This window comes from Hipposideros armiger, unplaced genomic scaffold, assembly GCF_001890085.2.
Source record: "Hipposideros armiger isolate ML-2016 unplaced genomic scaffold, ASM189008v1 scaffold_22, whole genome shotgun sequence".
Classification (NCBI taxonomy): domain Eukaryota; kingdom Metazoa; phylum Chordata; class Mammalia; order Chiroptera; family Hipposideridae; genus Hipposideros; species Hipposideros armiger.
Window position 1 is genome coordinate 2,978,623 of NW_017731372.1, and position 22,095 is coordinate 3,000,717.

Genomic DNA, 22,095 nt, shown 5'->3' on the forward strand with positions numbered 1-22,095 from the left:
CTTGTCCTCATTTCACCACCCCTTTAAGACTCTTTCTGCAGTCTTCTGAGTCTCAGTTCATGGCAACTATGGAATCGTTTTCAGACCTCTACAACTGATCTTCGATAATCCCTGTCATCTGACTTCCAGAAACATCCCTAGAACTGGCCATTTCTCACGGCCCCATGGCCACAACCCTGGTCCAGGTCACTGTCAGCTCCCCCCTGGATTATTGCTTCCTGTCTGATCTCTTTGCTTCTGACCTTGCACCCTCTCCAACCTGATTTCAGCACTGAGGCCAGGGCGATCCTTTTAGCACATGTAATATCATGTAACCTCTGAGCTATGAAGGTTTAGCTTGAATCTACTGTCTAAACACAAGGATATGTCAGATCGCAGTACTACATACTTACTCTCAAAATGAAAGTGAGTAACAGAGTGTACATGTTCATGTACCTGAAATACAACTGGGGGTTCTTTGAATTAAGGTCTATGTAGAATGCAGTGTTTCTAAGGGGAAAGCAATAAGAATGTTCCAATTTGAAGCTTACAGGTATTATTAAAACAATAGTAATAAGATCAATTATTTAGACTTTAGACCAACAAAAGATTTCTTCAAGGAGGATTCCTGGACTGACATTGCTTCAGATTACTAGGACATGATGATATTAAAAAAGCAGACCAACTTTTAATCAGTCTTATTATTGTTTTTAAGTTCTTCACAGATAATGTACCCCTTTATTACGGCTCACATCCTTAGTATGCTCGTGGCTTGGGCTTTATTCTGGATGTAACTGGAAATCATTAAAAATTTTTTAATAGAAAAATGCACCACAGTTTAGGAGTATAAATTGAACATTTGCATTCTGATCTTGCTTATTTATTACTGGAAGGTCAAAAGTAGTTAATTTGTTTTTATTGTCTGTCTCATTTCTACTAGATTGTCACATCTTATAAAGCAGGAAATGTGTTTCTATTTCTTTGGTATTCTTCATAACATCCGATGCTATCCTTTATATTCAGTAGGTGCTCAATAAACACTTAGTGACTTTTTTTTTTAAAGATTTTTATTGGGGAATTGGGGGATGGGAACAGTGCTGGGGAATTGGGGGAAGGGGAACAGACAAGTTGCTGTAGTTTTGTTCTTTCAATCAAGTTGTGGAGGACGTTGCTTCACTGGCCCAAGTTGGCACCATCATTGCGCTCTTCCCGGGCGAGGCAGATCAGTCGCCAGCTTCTGGACGGCCGCTCACAGCGGCTGCTGGCCATGTACAGTAGCCCATGGCAACCCACTGCCACAGGGGCTGCAGCATTCGCTGTCGCCAGCGACTCATGGTAGCCCAGCTCCAGGTTGAGCTGTTGTTCAGCATCCTAGCTGTAGAGGGCAGTGTCACTGGCCCTCATATGTGGGATCCGAACCAGGGCCCTCTGGCATCCCAAGCCAGTTCTTTACCATCATGCCACTCGGCGGGCCCAACACTTAGTGACTTTTAAGCAGATCCTGACTGATGGGCTCTATGCTATACTACAGGGTAGGAATGAACTTGAACCTGGGGGGAAAGGCTCTCCTTGTTCTCCAAAAGAGTACTTCTTAGTTAGACCAGAGTTGAGTGAAGTCTGTCTCTGCTATCAATGTAGGGTTTACCAACAAATGTTGTCCTGAAAATGTAGCAAGCCTTCTTCACATCTAATATAATATAGATTTAAAGGCTTTAATATTTTTATATAATTTAATTTTGAGTGCCCAACTAGTGATAAAATATACAGCTAATCAAATCATTATGTTTTGCATGGCATTACTTATTAAACAAAAACAACAACAAATGTACAAATATGTGCATAATTACAAACTGTATCTAACACCTTACCATATTTCTATTTCCCACCCAAAGGGCAAAGGATGTTTTGTGCAAATTAATTTGGATGTAATTCATTACATTTCATATGTCTGTCAAAATTGCACCAAAAGAACAAAATACCTAGAAATAAATTTAACCAAGGAGGTGAAAAGCCTGTACACTAAAAACCATTACACACTGATAAAAGAAATTACAAGTAAATGCAAAGATAGTCCTTGCTTACTTTTTGAAGAATTAATATTATTAAAATTTCCATACTACCCAAATTAAAATTTCAGTGCTATTTCTATTAAAATTTCAATAGCATTTTTCACAGGAGTAGAACAAACGATTATAAAATTTGTATGGATCCACAAAAGACCCCAAATACCCATAGCACTCTTAGAAAGAAGAACAAAGCTGCAGGAATCATGCACTCTGATTTCAAACTATATTACAAAGCTGAAGTCATAAAAAAAAAAGTATGGTATTGGCATAAAAACAGACAGATCAGTGGAATGGACTGGAGAGTCCAGAAATAAATGTACACATGTATGGTCAATTAATTTATGACAAAGGAGCCAAAAACATACAATGCGGAAAGGACAATCTCTTTAATAAGTGGTGTCAGGATAAGTGGCCTGCCATATGCAAATGAATGAAGCTAAGCCACTATCCTACATCATACACAAAAACTAACTCAAAATAAATTAAAGACTTGAATATAAGACCTGAGACCATAAAAGTCCTAGAAAAGAACATAGGTGGTAAGCTCCTTGACATCAATTTTGGTGGTGATTTTTTGGATTTGATGCCAAAAGCAGAGGCATCAAAGGCAAAAATACACATAAGCAAGTGGAACTACATCAAACTAAGAGGCTTCTACACAGCAAAGGAAACCATCAACAAAATGGAAAGGCAACCTACCAAATGGAAGAAGAAAATAGTTGCAAATCATATATCTGACAAGAGGTTAAATATCCAAAATATATAAAGAATTCATACAACTCCATAGCAAACAAACAAATGATTAAAAATTGGGCAGAGGATCTGAATAGACATTTTCCTGAAGACATATAGTTGGCCCAAAGGTACATGAAAATGTGCTCAACATCACTAACCATCAGGAAAACACAAATCAAAACTACAATGAAATATCACCTCATACCTGTTAGATGAGTTATTATAAAAAAAGACAAGAAATAACAAGTGTTGGCAAGGATGTGCAGAAGAGGGAGCCCTTATGATGGGAAGGTAAGTTGGTACAACCTCTATGGAAGACAGTATTCCTCAGAAAATTGAAAACAGAAGTACCAAATGATCCAGCAATTCCACTTCTGGGTATTTAGCCAAAGAAAACAAAAACACGAACTCAAAAATATATATGCACTCTCATGTTTTTTTTCTTATTAAATTTATTGGGGTAACATTGGTTAATAAAATTATGTAGGTTTCAAGTGTATAATTCTGTAGAACATCATCTGTCTATTGTGTTGCGTGTTCACCACCCAAAGTCATATCTCCTTCCATCAGCATGTATTTGACCCCCTTTACCCTTTTCTACCTCTCTCCCTCCCTACTTTCCTTCTAGTAACCATTATACTGTTGTCTGTGTCTATGAGTTTTTGTTTGTTTGTTTGTCTTGTTCGTTTGTTACTTTCAGTTTTATATCCCACATATGAGAGAAATTATGTGATTCTCGACTTTTTCTGTCTGACTTATTTTGCTTAGCATGATAATCTCAAGATCCATCTATGTTGCCCAAGTGGCACTATTTCATCTTTTCTTATGGCAGAGTAATATTCCATTGTATATATGTACACAATTTCTTTATCTAATCACCTATCAAAGGACACTTTAGTTGTTTTCATGTCTTGGGTAGATGTTAACTAGACTTATAGTGGTGATAATTTTGCAATATATAGAGTTATCGAATCATTTCATATAACAAACTAATACGTTATATGTCAATTACTTCTCAATTAAAAAAAAAATGTTCTTCCAAACAAAGCTGTTCTTCCAGGTTCTGTCACCTTCAAAAATTGACTTCCATTTCTTTTTTTTTCTTTTTTTAGTTATACGTTTTTAATTTTTATTAAATTTATTGGGGGGTGACAGTGGTTAGTAAAATTATATAGGTTTCAAGTGTACAATTCACTTTCATTTCTATTTAATACTATTCTATTTTATAATACATAATGTATTTTTATGTAATAATGTATTTAATGCTTTTGTAGTTGGAAACAATATTTTCATCTCATTCCAGAGTGGAATATACATATGATCTTATTTTTAAGTATTGATTATTACATAGGATGCAAAATATTTAAAATAAGAGAATATCTTTAGGAACACAGAAGCTTATGTAAAAAATAAGTATTGAGCCAAAATTAGTCAGATTAAATGTTTAAAAGGTACAAGAACTCTTTCAAATATCAGTTTCCTGATCCATAGAACGAGGAAGCTGAGTTAGATTGTCTCAGTGCCCTTTGAAATACAAACTGCTACAAATCATCAGGGCACCACTTTTATATTAAAACTTTTAATGTACAATTAATGGTTCCCTAGTCGTTTGAAACAGTTCTTATGTTAGTTAAAATAGACCAATCCAAAGACTCTCACTTTGTTCTAGTTTTATTCCATTTGACATTATAATAGATCATTTCCAATCTTATGAGAACATTTCTCATAGTTAGACAATTAAAGGTTTGTTTTTTTTCTTCTTATATGTGGCAACATGAGAGACCAAAAACCTCACGGTCGTTCTGTAGTTTGCGGTGATCTAGTTTTAGTCACATATTGGCAGTATCTGTATTTTCTAATAAAACGGGTTGCATCTGTTTTCAATTTGTTTTTTCGTATAAGTGGATAAAATAGTGATTTGAGTCTTGACAGAAATCTGTTCTGTATCTTTCCCAACAAGTAATATTATAATACATGGTAATCCCTTTGTGAAAGCCTCATAAATGTTGATGAATTGGAAATGGTATTAAGAACAAATCAAAGCCTGCTTATAGTCTATACAATTTGATCATACTTGCCTAATGAAAATGCAACTAAATTAGAAAGTCTTCCATTTTCATAAAATTGTCTAGCTTTAGTGATTTCCATGCATTGCTAATAGACAGCAGAATAGACTTCCAGTGATGATATCACAACTTCTTTACCTTGGGCTTTAAGGCAAGATATATTTGAGAAGGCACCCCGAGATATATTATACTTTTAAAGAAGGGTGATAAAAATGATTTTACTTCCATTTCTACCTAATACTATTGAATTTCATTGTTAAAGCTGAGATACTATACAATTCTTGTTTTCTAATTATTTTTCTCCTTTACAGTTGAGAATTATTTATTCCCACATTATGCATCTTACCCTTAAAACAAATGTTCTGTCCATTTGTCCAATTTCTCTTGTCCTTTGCCTTCTTTAGTCTCTACAGCAGATATTACCCTCAAAGTTATTTATTATCAGTCAAATTTATCAAATGCTTTCTCAGACAATAAGTCAATCCTTCCATTTCCTTGAGTTAGGCAGGCATGCTCTATGTATAAGACATAAAAATGTCAACAGTCTGATTATTAAAATACATGTTCAATTTATGGTCAAATATTAGTTACACCAAGTCTGATTTCTGTAGCCATATGGACAGATTTGATGAGCCATACGTTTTGGTTCAAGCATGATCTATCACTCAGAAGTCCTTTAAAATATGGCATCTGTTTCTTTAGACAATTATGTTGATATATGCTTTATTTCACATGTAAAATTCCAGGTGCTTTACAATGTTAAAATCTGAGGAAATATATCATTTGATTTATGGGGTAATTAACTGTAATTCACAGATTTGGTTTTTCTGTTAAGTTTGTTAATGATACCACTGCAATTTTTTTTAATACCACTTTTATTGCACTACTCCTCTGCTTAATCCCCTCAGTAATTTTTCACTAGTCTTTAGAATAAAATCCTAATGTCATAGCCTGACTGTGTGGCCATACATAGTCTGTCCTCGGCAGAAGCTTCTAACGTCATCTCCTACTTCTCCTTTTTCTGAACACTTAACTGTAGCCAGTTGGATTCAGTCATGTTCCCAACATATTTGGAGATGTATTTTCTCAAGCCCTCTCTTCCACCTAGAATGACTTCGCCTCTCTTTTTTATTTACAGAAATCTTATCTGACTTTCATGGATGAGTTTTTTTCACTCTGCCTTTGAAGCTATTGTTGAAATGTTCAGTTAGGGGAAGAGGAGGGAATTTAGTTGGAAAGGGAAGAAAACGTTTGAATATCTACTATGTGGCAAGTACTGGGCTGGGCACCTTCTTTCAACATGGGCTCCTCGTTTCATGAAACCCCATGCCATTCTTTTATTTAAGAAGACATAATTATTATCGTTCTTATGATAACTTCAGAGACATTAGTATATATCTCACCTTTATCATGGGTAAGCCTGCCGCTTGGTTTTGAGTATACAAAGATGAAGGAGATATGGTTCTTGACCCTGGAAGAAAGGCAGGAAGATTTATTAAAAATAAATAATGTAGGATATGTGCAAAAAATTCAGTAAATATTGCTATTCAGAGAAGAATTATTGTTACCAAATATTGATTAAAAAGATGCTCATCAAGGGACGGCCAAGTGGCTCAGTTGGTTAAGAGCTCGCTCAAGAGTGTGAGCACTGAGCAACAGGGTCTCCGGTTTGATTCCTGGCCCGAGCTGAGCTACCGCTGAGCTGCCAACAGGTGGCAGGATGGCTCAGCTGAAAAAAAAGCTCATCAATACTTACACAGTACCAGGAAGAGCACCTTGAACAATAAACATTTGTTTTCTGAATGAACATAATTGTCTTACATTGTTAGTTTCCTCATCCTTGAGGATAGAAAAAAGGAGTGCTTTTTATAGAGTATGAAGTCATTACACAGATTTTGTTGTTTGATTAATTGATTTCTGACTACCACACTGAAATGTAAAAAATAGTTTTGTTTATTTTGAATAGCTTGGTGGTAGCTCAATATCTAGCTCTGTTCAGTGTTTTATGTGTAATTTCAAGGGACATTGTTCACAGGATATATTCTCAAAGGATATATAAACCAGAGAAAGTTCTGAGGTAGATGAAAGATTATCACGATATAGAGTGAATTGTAATAAGCTCAGCTAAGCAATACCTGTTCAGACATGCACTATTTATTGAATGAGGAATTGTGTTTGTTGAACTGAGTTTTCCTTGTTCATAGTGAGGCATTAACACCCTTTTATAAACTAATTTCTTAATATTTTCCAAAAGACTACTTTCAAGAATGCACTACTTAAGTTGGTTCTAACTGGAAGTGTTTTTTCTATGTTTCTAGAATACAATGGTTACTTTTTCTATTATTTTTGGTACTTGTTTATTTTATACAATAGTGAGTATTTTGCTGGCATTGAAGTGGTTTCTTCAATAATATAGTACTATATAATACAATATCCAATATATAATTACAATATACTACATGACAATCATTTATATACCCAATATATTGAAATTGTATTTGATAATTTGCTAATTATTTTTTATAAATTGGAGCTTGAAAGAAATGCAGGAAGAATGGAGGGAAAAGGGATCTCATAATATTGGCAATGCCATGTTTTTTACAGTTTTTTTCCTTTCTCCTGAAAAATATAAAACTGTCTGTAATATGAGTGTTTCTGCATGTTTGACTTAACTGGCGTTTGGACACTATGATCTCATTTTGAATATATTATTCCAAGATAGAAAACTTGAAACTTGAGCATGGGTTAAGCTAGCATTTTACTCTGAATCTACTACCATAACTGGATGTAGGAAACACTTAGACTTCATTGTAATGGAAATGAACTTCACAGCAGTACAGGAAGTGCCTGGGTTATGTGATAAACCAAAGCCAGTTCCTACCTCTGGAAGTCACTGTGGTATAAAACAGTCAAGGTTTCTGACGTCACTCACTCTTCCTTTGTCTTACAGGTGTTAAAATGGGTAGAAGAAGCAGTGCAGGCCTCCAAAGTTCACCTCTTATCAACGGATCATTTGGAACAGGCTGTAAACATATGGAAAATTCCTTTCGACCCCAGCCTAAAAGAGGTTACTGTGTCCCTGAGTGGTCCTTCTCCAGTGATTGAAATTCGCAATCCTTTAGGTGAGACTATACCGAACATCATATAATAAAATACAAAAGCTATGAGAGGTAAAACAGTTTTTCCACACTTATTCATGCCCAGTTCATGCTAACTCTATAAATGAATTCAAAAATGACCAGGCAATATGTTTAAAAAATAAAAGTAATGTTTGTAGTCATAAGCATTGTTGAATTAACATGGGATTCAAAAAGCTAAGACTCCTAATAATTTAAATAGATGAGATTTAGTAACTTATTTGTACTAAACTATCCCCCCAAAATATTTAAATTGAACGAAATTATATTTTCCAAATATATGTATAAAGAAATATTTCACAGTAACTTATTGTGTAAAATTCAGTATTTTGTTATTTTTAAAAGAATAACATGAAAAAATTCCTTTTTAAAACAACTGTAATATTTTACTGTATCATCTTCTTCATAAGGTTTAATTTTACAGAAGACAGTTGTTACAAAACAAGTTTATCATCTTATTAGAATAATGTTTTAATTTACTTTGCATCCTCACTTAATTACATATTAAAACCCTAAGATTTAGTCTTATTCCATTTCTGGTTGAATATCACAATAAGACTTACATTGAAAAGTAATCTAGTGAAGACAGAAACCTTATTTTTCCTAGTAATTTGCATTTAGAAATACTTTTACCTGTTGATATTTATAAAACATTTTTATTTCCATTGTGGCTTTAGTACATGATACAGTTTTAACCCATGTGTGACTATTTATAAATGAGGAGGGACTAACTAGCTTTCTTACTTTATTTGAGCTTTAAAAAATAACTGATACCTAAAAGAAAACAACATATGAAATTGTCCTCAAGGGCCAGATCCACACCAGCAATCAAATTGAAATTTACAAAACAAGCAAAACCTCTTTTTCAAGACTTCTGCAGGTGTGGCCTTATCAATTGATTTGTCTCTTGAGGTAGCAGTCTACTCTAACAGCATCCATGCTCCCCAGGAAAGGTTGGTGTTTTTCACCACCTGGATACTTTAAAGTCCCTCTACCCAATGCATGACGTTGCTACTACTTTCAAAAGCCATTTAAGAAGTAATTTACGATGATAATAGAGCTTTGGATGTGAACATAGGATTCTTATAATTGACTTGTTTGTACAACTGCAAAAGTAGTCCATAGGGAGCCAAGAGTCTAGTGAATGCGTAAACTATGGCTTCATTCCAAATATGCTTTTCTTCCTTTCTAAATGCCAGCTGTTAGATACTTCAGATAAATCTCAGGTTGATAGGAGATGGTATCATGCTACTTCGTTGCACTGCCTCCTTTAATTATTCCTATGACAATAAAAGCCTTCTCCTGTGTTTCATGGACAACTGATTAAAGGTTTTGCAATTTGTGCAAAGATATACCCATGGCTCTCATGATATACTATTATACCTTGAGTGATCTCCAAAAAAGACGGTTATCCTGTTTTACTGTTTTGTCATCTTTTAAATCTAAATGTCTCTAAGTGACTGCACATAACTTTTCAGTAGCCACAATAATTTTTATCTAGGATGGCTTTGGAATTATGATTATAGTCTGCCCGTTGGCATCCTCATTTTAAGATCAAATCAGCAGAGCAAATGGAAACCCTACTTCAGGTCCAAGGACAAGAAATCCTACAATGACCTATTTTTAGATATCAATAAAATACTGTCTTGAGCTCTAGACACAAATGTCCATTGGGCCATTCATAGTGGAAATGTATACAGCTAATGTACATAGCCCGAAGAAAGATTATGCTTGTTACCTGTATGTGTGTCTTTCAGGGAAGCTGATTAAAAAGGGATTTGGCCTGAATGAGCTATTAAATATCCATAACTCTGCCAAGGTGGTGAACATTAAGGAGCCAGAGGCTGGAATGTGGACAGTGAAGGTACTGTTATTTTACAATGTCTGTTTATTATTTTATTTTGATGTTGGCATGTCCTATAAAGTGTGTACAATGGTTTACTTATATCTTCTTTTGCAATCGTGGAGGGTGCTTTTCCTAAGACGCAAATACACAGTGCATTTGTAGATCTCTTGATCGCGTGCATTTGATAGCATTGTTGTGAAGACTGTGAAAGGCATCTATACCACCACGAAATACACTGAAAAGTTCTCAGGGAGTTTTCCTATCATCAGATCTGTAGATTGGCTGCGTTATCCACGCTCTGTCTCTAGAACAATCAGAGATGGAGCTAGTAAAGAAGAATCATTAGGGACCTCGGCTCTGGTGAGGGAGGAACTGGGTTGGAATCTGAACACCACCACTTGAAAGCCACATTGCCTCGGGAGTATAACTTCTCCGTGCCTGGCTCTCCGCCTCTGTAATATAGGGATGGCAAGCATAGTCCTTTGCTTTATAGAATTGTGCTGAGGATTAAATTAAGATGCTACAAAGGAAACATTTGGCATAGTTCCTGTTACAAAGTTAAACCCTGAAGCACTGTTGGCTGTTATAATTTGGCGGCTGTACATCCATTTTCACTTGAACACAAAATGGTATTTGTAGCTTAGATTTACATTAAATCGTGTATGGTCACTCTACGAAAGCACTGTATTTTGGCAATATGGAGGAAAGAGCATACACCCCAAATGCAGGATTCTTTAGATCTCAGACAGAGTTTAGCTGCAAATTGCATGTGTGACCCACTGAGTCACCTGCCGGTGTTTCCCAGACTTTTCATCGTGCCCTGGCTGACTGCCAACTCTTGTATCTGCATTTCTGTGTCTGAGAGGTTTTCTTTCCAGAACAAGCAAAGGCTGTTCTGGAGAATTAACCCCCTAAGGAACCGTGTTTAGCCCCTGCTGGAATAAACTCCAGTTGTCCACAATGGGAGCAGGGTTTAAAAGCACACCCTTAATTGGCTGCATTCCTTTTCCTGTGTCACTTTTCCTCCTCTCTTTGCATCCTTTGCACCTCCCAAATAAACAACTGGTTCTAGGATCCTTCTGGAACAACTCAAATGCAGATACCCCTTGCATCATTTACTCTTTTGTTGTCTCGGCTTCCCTACATAAAACATGGGATGAATGGGCTCGTGATTCAAATTATAGAACTTTATATACTATAAAGTATGGGGAGATGTTATGCCGTAGAAATTAGAAGTACCAAGTTTTGATTTATAAAGAATACCTATATGAACCTTCCCAGTATAAAGGATGAAAGTTGCCATTGTAACTCCATTCAGACCTTAGAATATCAGTGCTTTATTCACAGAACTCTCAGCCTGTGATTTGCTACTGTATTTTATATAAACGTGGCCACATTTGATGTGATCGTCATTCTGACCAACTTGCCCAAAATATGACGAGTGTTGAGTGTGACTTCTGGGGCTCACAATAGGAAGGAGTATAAGAAGTTTTGAGTCTCTTTTTCCCTCCAACATTCTAACCATGACCTCAGCAGTGTCCCAGGCTAGCAAGTCTCCTAAGGCAACTCGCTGTTGCTTTCTGAATAGAACATTAAGTCACTGATTGTGAAGTGTGTCCAAGTGACGCCATTCTTCTGTATTATTAGCAACGTATTGTGAAGTATTTGGTGCATTGGGTTGCTCCCAGTGGTATTTCCTCCATTGAACTCTTGCCTAGAAGAGGGATGTGGCATGTCTGTTGTTTTACCTCGTGACTGCCACACCTGCTTGTTCAGTCATTCATTCATTAAACATTTACTGGGTGTTGATGTTTGGCCATGTTTCCTGCTACTTAATGGGAATTAAGCACATTTTAATTGATCATTATAATGGAGAAGCACTGAGGATTCGTTTGTGAGTGAAGAGGGAGACAATGAAGGTGATGATGGGGCGATGGGAACTCTGTTTAGACAAGTCTCTAAGTTCAGTCTCCTATAATTAAGAGAACAATAAAAAGACAGTATCTATGATGATATGATCTTAAATTTATCTCTAGTCTCACCAAAAAGGACTCTGGTTCTGATGTTACACCATTTCTATTCTAGAATACAATTAGTGGTAACTAAACAAAGGGTAAGCATTACAGTGCAACTGAATGATAATAAACATATTTGCTCCTATATGAAATACCAAAATGATGTATCGGTTTGATGTGAAGGAAACTGAACTGAAACTACTGACATAAATATTACTGCTGACTTTGGGTCTCCCTTTCTGGTGGCTAATGAATGATAATGCTTTACATGAGTGCTTTCTCAAGAAGAGAAATGTCTAAGATGAGGTGGCATATCCTGGTGCTATCTCCCTACACTCTGCTATCTGGGAAATGTCTGCTGTATCAGTAGAATTAATAGTGGTTTTTGAATGTTGCCCATAACAGTTTTTATCCCAAGTGTGGAGAACACTCTATCCACTATTTGACCTTAGTATGCATGGTATTCAGTGACCATCAAATGAGCGCCAAACAATCTTTTCAGTTCTCTTCCATCACTTGCCTTTCCACTCTAGCAAATATAAATTTCTACTGTCTCTGACCCTCTCTCCTACCACATTCTTTTGACCTATGTTTTCGCTTAAGCTGTTCCTTCTCCTAGAATACCCTTCCTTTCAGTCTGACTTACAACTATACCCTAAAGCTCAAATGGCAAAACTTTCATCAAGCCTTTTCTGACTTTTTCTATCGAAAATGCTTTTTTTCCTCTACCTTTCTACTGCAAATTTTCTTTACCTCCCTTTTGGATTATTTTCCCCTTGCTATCATATTTATTTCTGTACAGATTTTTTTTCTCCCTTTTTTACTGTAGGCCAGGTGTTGTCACTAGTATACTAATATATGCCACAGTGCCTGGGAAAGAACTTATAAATGTTCATGAATACAAATTAATACGTTTATTCCGATGATATCCAAGGAAGCAGGAGAAATAGTTGATTTAGTTAGCTGACAGTTGATGTGCTGGCACAGCATACTTTAATTTTTCCATGATTTAAAATGCTCTGAGAGTGGCTGGGATTTTTTTCCTTCTGTGGTTTCCCTCTGAAATCCGGGTAATTGCTTTTCTGTAACTTATTAGGACACTTTTACTAAACAGAGGCAATGAGTCCACTTACCTGTATAGATCATGTAAATCACCCAAATGTGTCACGTCACTTCTGATGCAGATAAATGCATGTTAAAAAGAGGTAACCGAAGAGAATGTAAGGTTTCATTACAAACAGACGAGAAGGTTGTTGTGTGTCCCTCAGTTCTCATTTGTACAGAAGCTACAAATCCTGGATCTTATTTTTCAGAAGCAATATGCATTTTTCCACTCAGGGAGCTGTATCTATATAGAGAGTATTTGAACATAACCACGCAACTCTCAGGCCAAATTTTGTCTTCGGCTCTTGACGGGAAACTCCCTGCGAAGACATTAAAGTTGTCAGCACCCACTGGGTTTAGGGGATACAAACTGTTTCTATTAGTCTAGGATTATCAGTGTGATCATGTAACTTAACACATCCCCGGGGGTAGCTTTCTATTAAGTCAATTTGGATAAACTGTCCTTAGATAATCTCCCAAGTAGAGAAGGGAGTGTACCCAACCACATGATTACATTGAGATTCTGAGACTAGGAGAAATATTTTGGTTTTAGATAGCTATGTTGGTTGCCAGAGCCTACTAATACATTTTCTAAGGATAAGGCTATTTTAAAAACCATGCTCAAGTGGCCTAAGCTTGTTTGCGCATCATAATGAAATAAACTTCAAGTTTACAAAAGGACCACCCAAGAAGAATAGTGTGCTAGCCTCCAATTATTCTCACCTGGTGACTCTTTGGAATAAGCCTGAAGACTACACCAGGTGTGCTATTTAAATGGCTTAGGTGTCGCATTAATTCAGTGTTTTGGGTCAATGGAATGCTTTATAGATTTTTTTTCCTAGAAAATACCCTAGTTATTTTGGTCTGCCAATATCAGAGTATCAACCAAATGGAATGTTTCCGTTTTTTTTTAAAAAGATATCTGTACATGTGTGTGCGTATAAATGTATGTGTGTATGTACATATATTTAAGTAGAATTTATTCTATGCATTGAGTACATTTCCCACTTTATATCACACTTCTGTAAACATATAATGCCTAATAAAATGATAGTACTTAAATCTAGCTGGCATTATTATGTCTTTGAGTCTGGCACAATGCCTAGCCCACAGTAAGTTCTCATAAATATTTGATTGAAACCATCATGTTCTCTAATTTGTAAAGAATGGTATGCCATTTAAGAGCAAATACTATGAAAAGACTTTGGCATCTATTTTAATTCAAGATCCACTACTTAATATCTTTTTGACCTTGAAGGAATTAATTTAACTTCCCTAAGACTGAGAAGCATAACACCTACTTTATTATTGCCATGATTAAATTAGATGTTGGTAAAGTGCTTAAACAGTTTCTGACATGTGAATGATAAAATTAAATTAGTTATTCTTAAACATGTATACTTTGTATCTATACTTTCTATTAATGCAGTTACACATGAAGTATTTCTTTTTATTTGGGCTTATTTATTATTCTATAAAAACATTGAAACTCTTTAGGAGAGAGAAATGAAAGCCAGCTCTATCCACCACATTTTAATTCATAATTTATAACAGGACAGGCTTCACATTTTGTACAAGGAAGAATTCTCACTGGCTTAATACAAGAATGTTAATCCCGTCCCCAATGTTACAAGTCCTGTGGGGGTTGACTTTCTACTTCACACAGTCGCCCAGGAACCCAAGCTTATGGAGGCAGCACCATAATGTTGAACGTGTAGCCTCTTCAGTTAGTTTAGTAGGGAAAAGAGAACGTACACTGAGTTTCTTAAAAGGAGGGACTTTATGTCACTTGTGGGATGCCACAGACATCTCTGTGTGACAGACACACTTCACTCCCTTTATATCACATTGGCTAGAAGTCTTACCGTGCCCTTATGGCATGCTGAGGCTGGCTCATGATGGCTCATAGAGAGTCAATTATACACTTTCTCTTCCCCACTCTGTTCAGTGACATCATGTTGGGTGCTTGCAATCAATCATGGTGGTAGTATTTACACTACAGAATTTGGAAAATGCTAAATATTAGGGCTTTCTTTTTTCATAGAGTCCTTGAGCAACACTCCAGTAAGCTGGTCCCTCCTAAATGAAACTGTAGACATGTAGAGTGGCAAGTGAATGCTTGGAAGATATTACTATCTTCTGTGCCATAGGTTCCAAATCAAGCCAGAGATAATGCTATCCTAAAATGCTGTGCCGACTTCGGTACCATAGAAAGAGTATTGACTTGGAATAATTGCAACTGAGCATACTGTCTAAACTGAGGCAAGTAATTATTTCTTTGAGCCTCAGTTTCTTTATGGTGCTGTAAAATCATCTTTTGATGTAATAACATTTTATGCAATAATGTGTGAACATGCTTAGCATAATGCTTCTAGAAAAATTAAAAAATTCTTGGTGAATCTGACATTTGTTAGTCCTAGGGGCATCTAAGGAAAAGTACCCAGATTAGGCATTTGGAAGACTATAATATCATTCTTAAATCTGCATGTGTGCCTATTGAGACATATTTTGTAGGTGATGACATCGTTATTATTTGGAGGGGTTTTCAATCTAGAGAGGTAGTTAATAGCCCTTCATCCTTAAACTCAGAAGTAGACCCATCTGCAATAGAGCTGACCAAGGAGATACCAGAGCAGGATGGCTCAGCTGAAAAAAAAAAAAAAAGATACCAGAGCATCAACAGTTTTCCTGGAGCTCTCCATGGTGCTCTCTCCACTTCAGCCTGTCTTCATCATTCATTCTTTATAGATTCACTCCAATACAGAAACCTAGACTCTGGTCCACCCTGCCCCTTCTTTTCTCTTACTGCTTGATGAATCAAGATTACCTGTTTACAGTTTTAGGTTGCCAGTAGCTATCTAGTATAACCTCACCTGTGCCTCACTTTTTCACACCACAGCAGCCCTTGTGTTCCTGACTCAGATCCTTCTTCAACTTGACCAATATGACATTCTAACTCAGAGTAGCAACGTAGCTCATGATGAACTTTTAAAAATTGTGTGAATAAATACATGCTATTTGAAATGCAATGCTCAGAATTTCTAGTCCACACACACCCTGCCCAGTGTCTGGTGTCTCTAGAAAATTCCCTGTTATGCTTGGAGCCATTATGCTGCTCTGAAATTTCCCTCTTCTTAAAAGCACAGAAGCCATGAGGTTAGGCTGGCTGTGTCGAGGAATGGCGCTTCAAGAAATTTAACTATGATTTTATATATATACAGTCACAGGATGCAGAGTACAGCATAGGGAATAGAGTCAGTGGAATTGTAACAGCTATATACAATGTCAGAGGGGTAGTAGATTGGGGGAGAGGGATTATCACTGTCTGAGGAGTGTAAATGTCTAACTAGTACATTGTTTTATATACCTGCAACTAATTTTAAAAAGATTAAAGAAAAGACATTCTGTGGTGGAGACATAGTTTTTGGAGCCAAATTCTAATTTTAATGTAAAGCACAGGTTAAATCTGCATGACATAAAATCTAAATAGAAAACCATTAAACCAGTAACTTTGGTCTGACTAATTCTGTTGCCTATATAGAAAAATGATGCTAAGATATCCAAAATTATTTGGAAGGGAAGAGAGGCGGCAAAAAGACGCAGCTGGACTTCCTCTCTGCTTGACTCAATTACAGAATTAGCTGAACTATCTGCCCCTCCAAGACCTTCATGTGATTTAGTTCTCCTCCAACCCCATCATGTTCATACATGGGAGAATCCAAAGCCTTCTACCAGTATTTCTGGAGTTTCCTGAAAGCTTACTTTCTTATGGTATTTTTGCCTCCTGGTCATTTGAGTGTTGATTCAAATCTTTTATACTTTGAGGCAAGGCAAAGTTCAGGCCCTTCAAAACTTTCGCAGGAAATCCACTAATAACCATCTTTTCATGAATTTAGTAGTAGATTTTCCTCTGGATATGGGGACCTGTCTTGAAGCACCTTGTGTCCCTCTGCTCTTTGTCTCTCATCCTTCATTCCCCCCGTTTTGTTTCTGCTTCTCTCCCCTGATTGTCTCAGGAGTTTCCTATTACTTTCCCATTACGTAGAGCATGTCAGCATTTTCAGCTTTAGTGAAGCCAGCATAACCGAATTCATTGCGATAGTCATGAGAAATGCATGGGTGTCTAAGAGGTCAGGTTCATTGGGTTGTCACCCCTGCCCTGACACCTGCTGTATCTGTGACATTGGGCAAATGACTTAAAATCTCTGATCTGCGAAATGAGGATAATAATAGTACTATCTCACAGGGGCTTTTTTGAGAATTAAAGGTGATAATTTCTATAAGAGATTTAGCCTGTTGTACAAAATGCATTTTGTATATGTTAAAACTTCTTTCGTGTACTGGTTTATCATCATTATACTGAAAAGCTTCTTGTTCCTATTGTGTTAATATTTGAAAAGGGAGCTCAGCTAAGAAACAGACTAAAATAATAGCTTGCTTTAAAAAACAGTCTAAAATAATAAATTACTGGCACTTTCTCATGAAGACATTTAATGTGATGCTTTGTGTTCCTAAAATATTGTCCAAATATTGTTGCAATTTTTAAAGGGAATGAGTAAAAAATGATAAATGCATGTGTGAACATCAGAGGCCACTTTTAACTAAATTAGTTTATTTTTTTCTTCTTATTATGGTTTTAAACCATAATTTTGGTTTATTCGTGACCTCGTTTGCTCCCGATACCCTGATTAATCCAGACTTGGATACAGTTGTGCATTAAAAACTGACTCACTTGGAAATAACTTTTATTTACAAACCCTTTTAAATTCTATTCAGACATTCCTACTGTTTACAGTATAACATAGAAACATGAAATTAAAACATTTTTAACTTATTGGCCTTCATGGTTTTAGCATTTCTCAGAGAATAGTCAGCCTTTTTCTTGTCTCCACCTATTTGTTAGTGTGGTATTTTAAGGATCAAAATTAATTTATTTTACAATAATTTTATAGAGATTACAAGCGGCTCCTTATTCATCAACTCAGTTTTATTTTAGTGTATTGAAGCTATCATATTTTCAAACACTTGGGTAATTTTTAATTTTCTCACTTAGGTATTAAGCACCACTTTTTTTTGCCACAGCGGACTCTTGTCAGCTGGTTTGTGCACAGAACACTTGGCAGACGATTAGCACTTGACAGACAATAACATTCATTTGTCAAATTGTGTCATATTTTCTCTGGGAGCCTCAACAGCTGTTTTATCACAGGGGACTTTCTGAGCAGCAAGGCAACTAATACTGACATATGATGTCAGTGAATGCATCTACCTCAGCTCATCATAATAGGGACCATTTTGTTTGTCCTCAAGGTCAGGAGGCAATAGCATCTTCAGTAAAGCTGTACATTATCTCAAGAATCTGAAATTACACTTAGCAAGGTTTTTCTTTTTTATAACTATATAGGAGAGCCCCAATTTAAAATTGGGTGATGATCCAGTTTCCTTTTTTTGTGTGTGTCTATTCATTTATAACACATTTTCCTTTAGAAATAAAGGAATAAGTGGCCCTATGGAGACCCCTACGGTTTACACATAGTCCTTGGTGACCCTTCGTGAAAGTGAGCCGGAGTCATTTACAGCATCATTTCTAGCTGAGTACAATGGCACTGTTTTAACGAAGATGTGTTTTTTTCTTTCTCGTCACTTTCATGTGCCTGTCCTTTGAGTTCCTGCAGGCTCTGCTCAATGGGGGTTACATTTGGTAGTAATAGAACGTATCTGCTCACCCTTCCTGTTCTCATAATAGAAGAAGCCGCAGTGATTTAGAGAATGCTGTGTAGCTTGCATTCTGTCTTTGCTGTGATACCTACAACGCGTATGTGTTGAACTTGAGATGTATTTGGTGCCCTGGTGCCCTGGTGTTATCATGTGAATGCCTTTTTCTCACTCCCATCTTATACTTCTACTTAATGGCTGCTGTCATGCGGTGTTTTTTTTCTGAGGCAGAATCTTGGTGTCCTCTTTATCTGCACACTGGTGATAATGATGGTATCTACCGGATGGCATTATGAGGAAGATGAAATAAGTCAATTTATTGAAAGTGTCTGGGCACAGAGAATGTGATCAATAAGTGCTAGTGTTATCATTTTATCCTGTGGCCCTAATCCAAATTCCTTATTATTTATGCATGTAGGAGTCACGTTAGGACTTAGCTGTCATTCAACATTTAGTCCAGCCATGATTTCCTTTAGGAGGTTTTAGTTTAACTGCAGGCTGGTCTATGCCCATTTTATGTATTTCTATCACTGCATCATATGAAAGATTTCTGTTTTTCCATCTGTCTCCCTCCCTAACCTTGAGATCTTAGAGGGTGAGGACCATTTTACTTTGTGTCTTAAGCCCTGAGTGCCTTGGCTGGGACACTGCTGACGTGAGCTTGTTGGTCAGCTGAAACATGGCTAATAGTCTGCTCCCAGGCAAAGAGATAGGACATATCTTCCATAATCGAACCTGGATGGTGTTTAGCAGAGAAGATTTAGTCATTAATTCATTTCCTCAACGTTTCCTGACTATCACCATGTGAACCACAGTGAACAGAACAAAGAGCCGTAGCTTCACGGAGCTTCTACAGATTCACTGCAGGTTCATTCACTAGTGACTAAACACCCGTGTCTTTTACTGATGGGCACATAGTGTATTACTGAACTGCATTTTACAGCACTCCCCTGGGATATGTATTACAAAACATGTATTTAAGATATACCGAGGGTGCCCGAAAAATGTATACATATGACTTGTATTCATTTTTTGTTATCAGTATATATTGAGTATTACAACTTTAATACAGTTTTTTTCCTTTCTTAAAATGTGTACACATTTTTTTGGCACCTTCCGTAGAATCATAGTTCAGTTCAGAATGCTCAGATCAGAACCTGAATTATTGGGCCTCCATCTTTATTAAACGCTCTGTAGTTTCCTAGACTGGTGTTTGGTGTGACCAGCTCCTGGAGCAGCCACTGATCGGGTTTGTCATTCAACATTTTTCAGATTTCGAGCAGTGGAAGGCACTCGGTTCGCATCACTGGCCTCAGTACTATTGATTTCCGAGCTGGTTTTTCCCGAAAGCCCACCTTGGACTTCAAAAACACAGTCAGCAGACCAGTACAAGGTTTGTATGTGCCTATTACTTAAACTGGCATGGCAGATATCCAAGTGAAAACATTTCTCAGAATGAGGGTGATTTTATAATTCTGTAGTATTCAATAAAATTGGGAAACGCCACATCTTTGAACATGACTGCACTCTTGGCCAGTTACTGTTTTCCAAGACCAGTGATAATGAAATCGCTCGGGGAGGTGGTCAAAAATTCAGATTCCTGGCCCCTGCCCCGGATCGCCTGCCTTAGACCCACTGGAGGCGGGGCCCAGGAACATGCACTTTAAGGAGCTGATTCCTATATTTACTGAACTTTGAAAACTACTGACCTACATCTTGCAACTTTCTGTCACTAACATATGTAAACCTCCTTGTTGTCAAGGTGAAAATGTGGATTTTGTGCATGTGGTATATGGCTGAAAAATGAAAGACAACATGTATCATTATAAGATCCAAAGTGAACTTATTGCTGATTTTTAAAGTTTGTTCTTCCTTTTGTTTTATTCGTGAATGATTATTTGTAGTTTTACAGCTATAAAAAATGCTTAATCCTACTGTGACTCTTTAAATTTCTTTTTCTGGTTGTTCATTTATATTTATTGCTGCAGTTACTGGAAGGATACAGATAGTGAATCTCTAAAAATATTCATGTACTCAAACATCCTATAACAACATTCACAATTCTAGTTTTTCTATGTAAGCATAGTTAAAGTATTATAAAAAATAGTCTCTTAAGATTTCCTAAGTTTCTCTGGTCATGAATAAATTTTTTTTTTTTTAATGTAGAAAAGATTTCACAACCAGGCCACAATTTGTAGGGCAACCTGTAGTACTCATAATTTTGGTACCTGTTATCTGTTATTATAATGTAAAAACGTATTTGATAGCAAACCTCAATTGTTACTTGTAAATAATGACAATGTCTTTCTCTTGTAGGAATACCTACCTATGTGCTCCTAAACACTTCTGGAATTTCCGTACCAGCTAGGATAGATCGTCTTGAACTTCTGAGTATCTCAGGCAGTTCGCTTAAGACCATTCCTGTAAAATATTACCCAGATCGAAAACCTTATGGCATATGGAATATTTCTGACTTTATACCACCGAATGAAGCTTTCTTCCTCAAAATAGCAGGTTATGATAAGGATGATTATCTCTTCCAGAGAGTATCAAGTGTTTCCTTCTCTAGTATTGTCCCAGGTAAGACATCATTTTATTCATCGCTTAAGAGGGTGATGTGGTCCTACAGGAATAGATTTTAGCATCAGAAATAATGTCCTCATGTTGTTACTGAGCCACCGAATTGATGAACATTTACACTTAGTATGAAATAACACATCGAAAGTTTAATGGAAGTCACTGATTGTGCATCTGAAATTTTTAATTACTTCAGTCAATATAACAGAAGGAACTGGCAAATTCTGGGGCTCTCATTCTCCCTAAAAAACTTGGCACCTGTGTTTAATGTTGGATTAAGCTATCTACATTGGCCAAATGGATTAAATGTTTATGCACAATTGTTAGAAAACTTTTACCTTTGAACAGTAGTTTACTGTAAACAACTTGGGGTGATTGTGCCTTTATTTGCTAAGTTGTCTAGTTAATTAGTAAACTAGTTACTTATATGTTTGCTATTATATTATATAGAGGTGTGAGCTCAGATTAGAGATTATTTGGAGCCATCAGGTAGCATTTTAATTTGTCTGCACTTGAGCTATTTCTTTTTCTTTTTCTTTTCTTTGTTTTTTTAAAGATTTTATTGGGGAATTGGGGGAGGGAACAGCATTGAGGAATCAGGGAAGGGGAACAGACAAGTTGCTGTCCTTTTGTTCTTCAGTCTAGTTGTGGAGAACGTCGCTTCACTGGCCCATGTTGGAATTATCATTGCACTCTTTCCTGGTGAGGCAAATCTGTCTCTGCCTGCTGGCCACTGGACGGCCACTCACAGTAGCTTACAGAAGCTCACTGCAGCCCCACTGCAGCCTACACCATCACTGGTGACTCACGGCAGCCCAGCTCCAGGTTGAGCTGTTGTTCACCATCTTAACTATA

At 36.6% G+C, this 22,095-nt stretch overlaps 1 protein-coding gene across 1 annotated transcript in view; it reads left to right on the forward strand.

The window, feature by feature from the left end:
* The window catches only part of HMCN1 (hemicentin 1), a 446,768-nt gene that overhangs the window by 173,040 nt on the left and 251,633 nt on the right, over positions 1-22,095 (forward strand). Inside the window, exons 5-8 of the mRNA XM_019635448.1 lie at positions 7,797-7,968; positions 9,741-9,847; positions 19,936-20,056; positions 20,980-21,243. Coding sequence (XP_019490993.1) covers positions 7,797-7,968; positions 9,741-9,847; positions 19,936-20,056; positions 20,980-21,243 — 664 coding nt within the window. The remainder of the gene's footprint in view (positions 1-7,796; positions 7,969-9,740; positions 9,848-19,935; positions 20,057-20,979; positions 21,244-22,095) is intronic.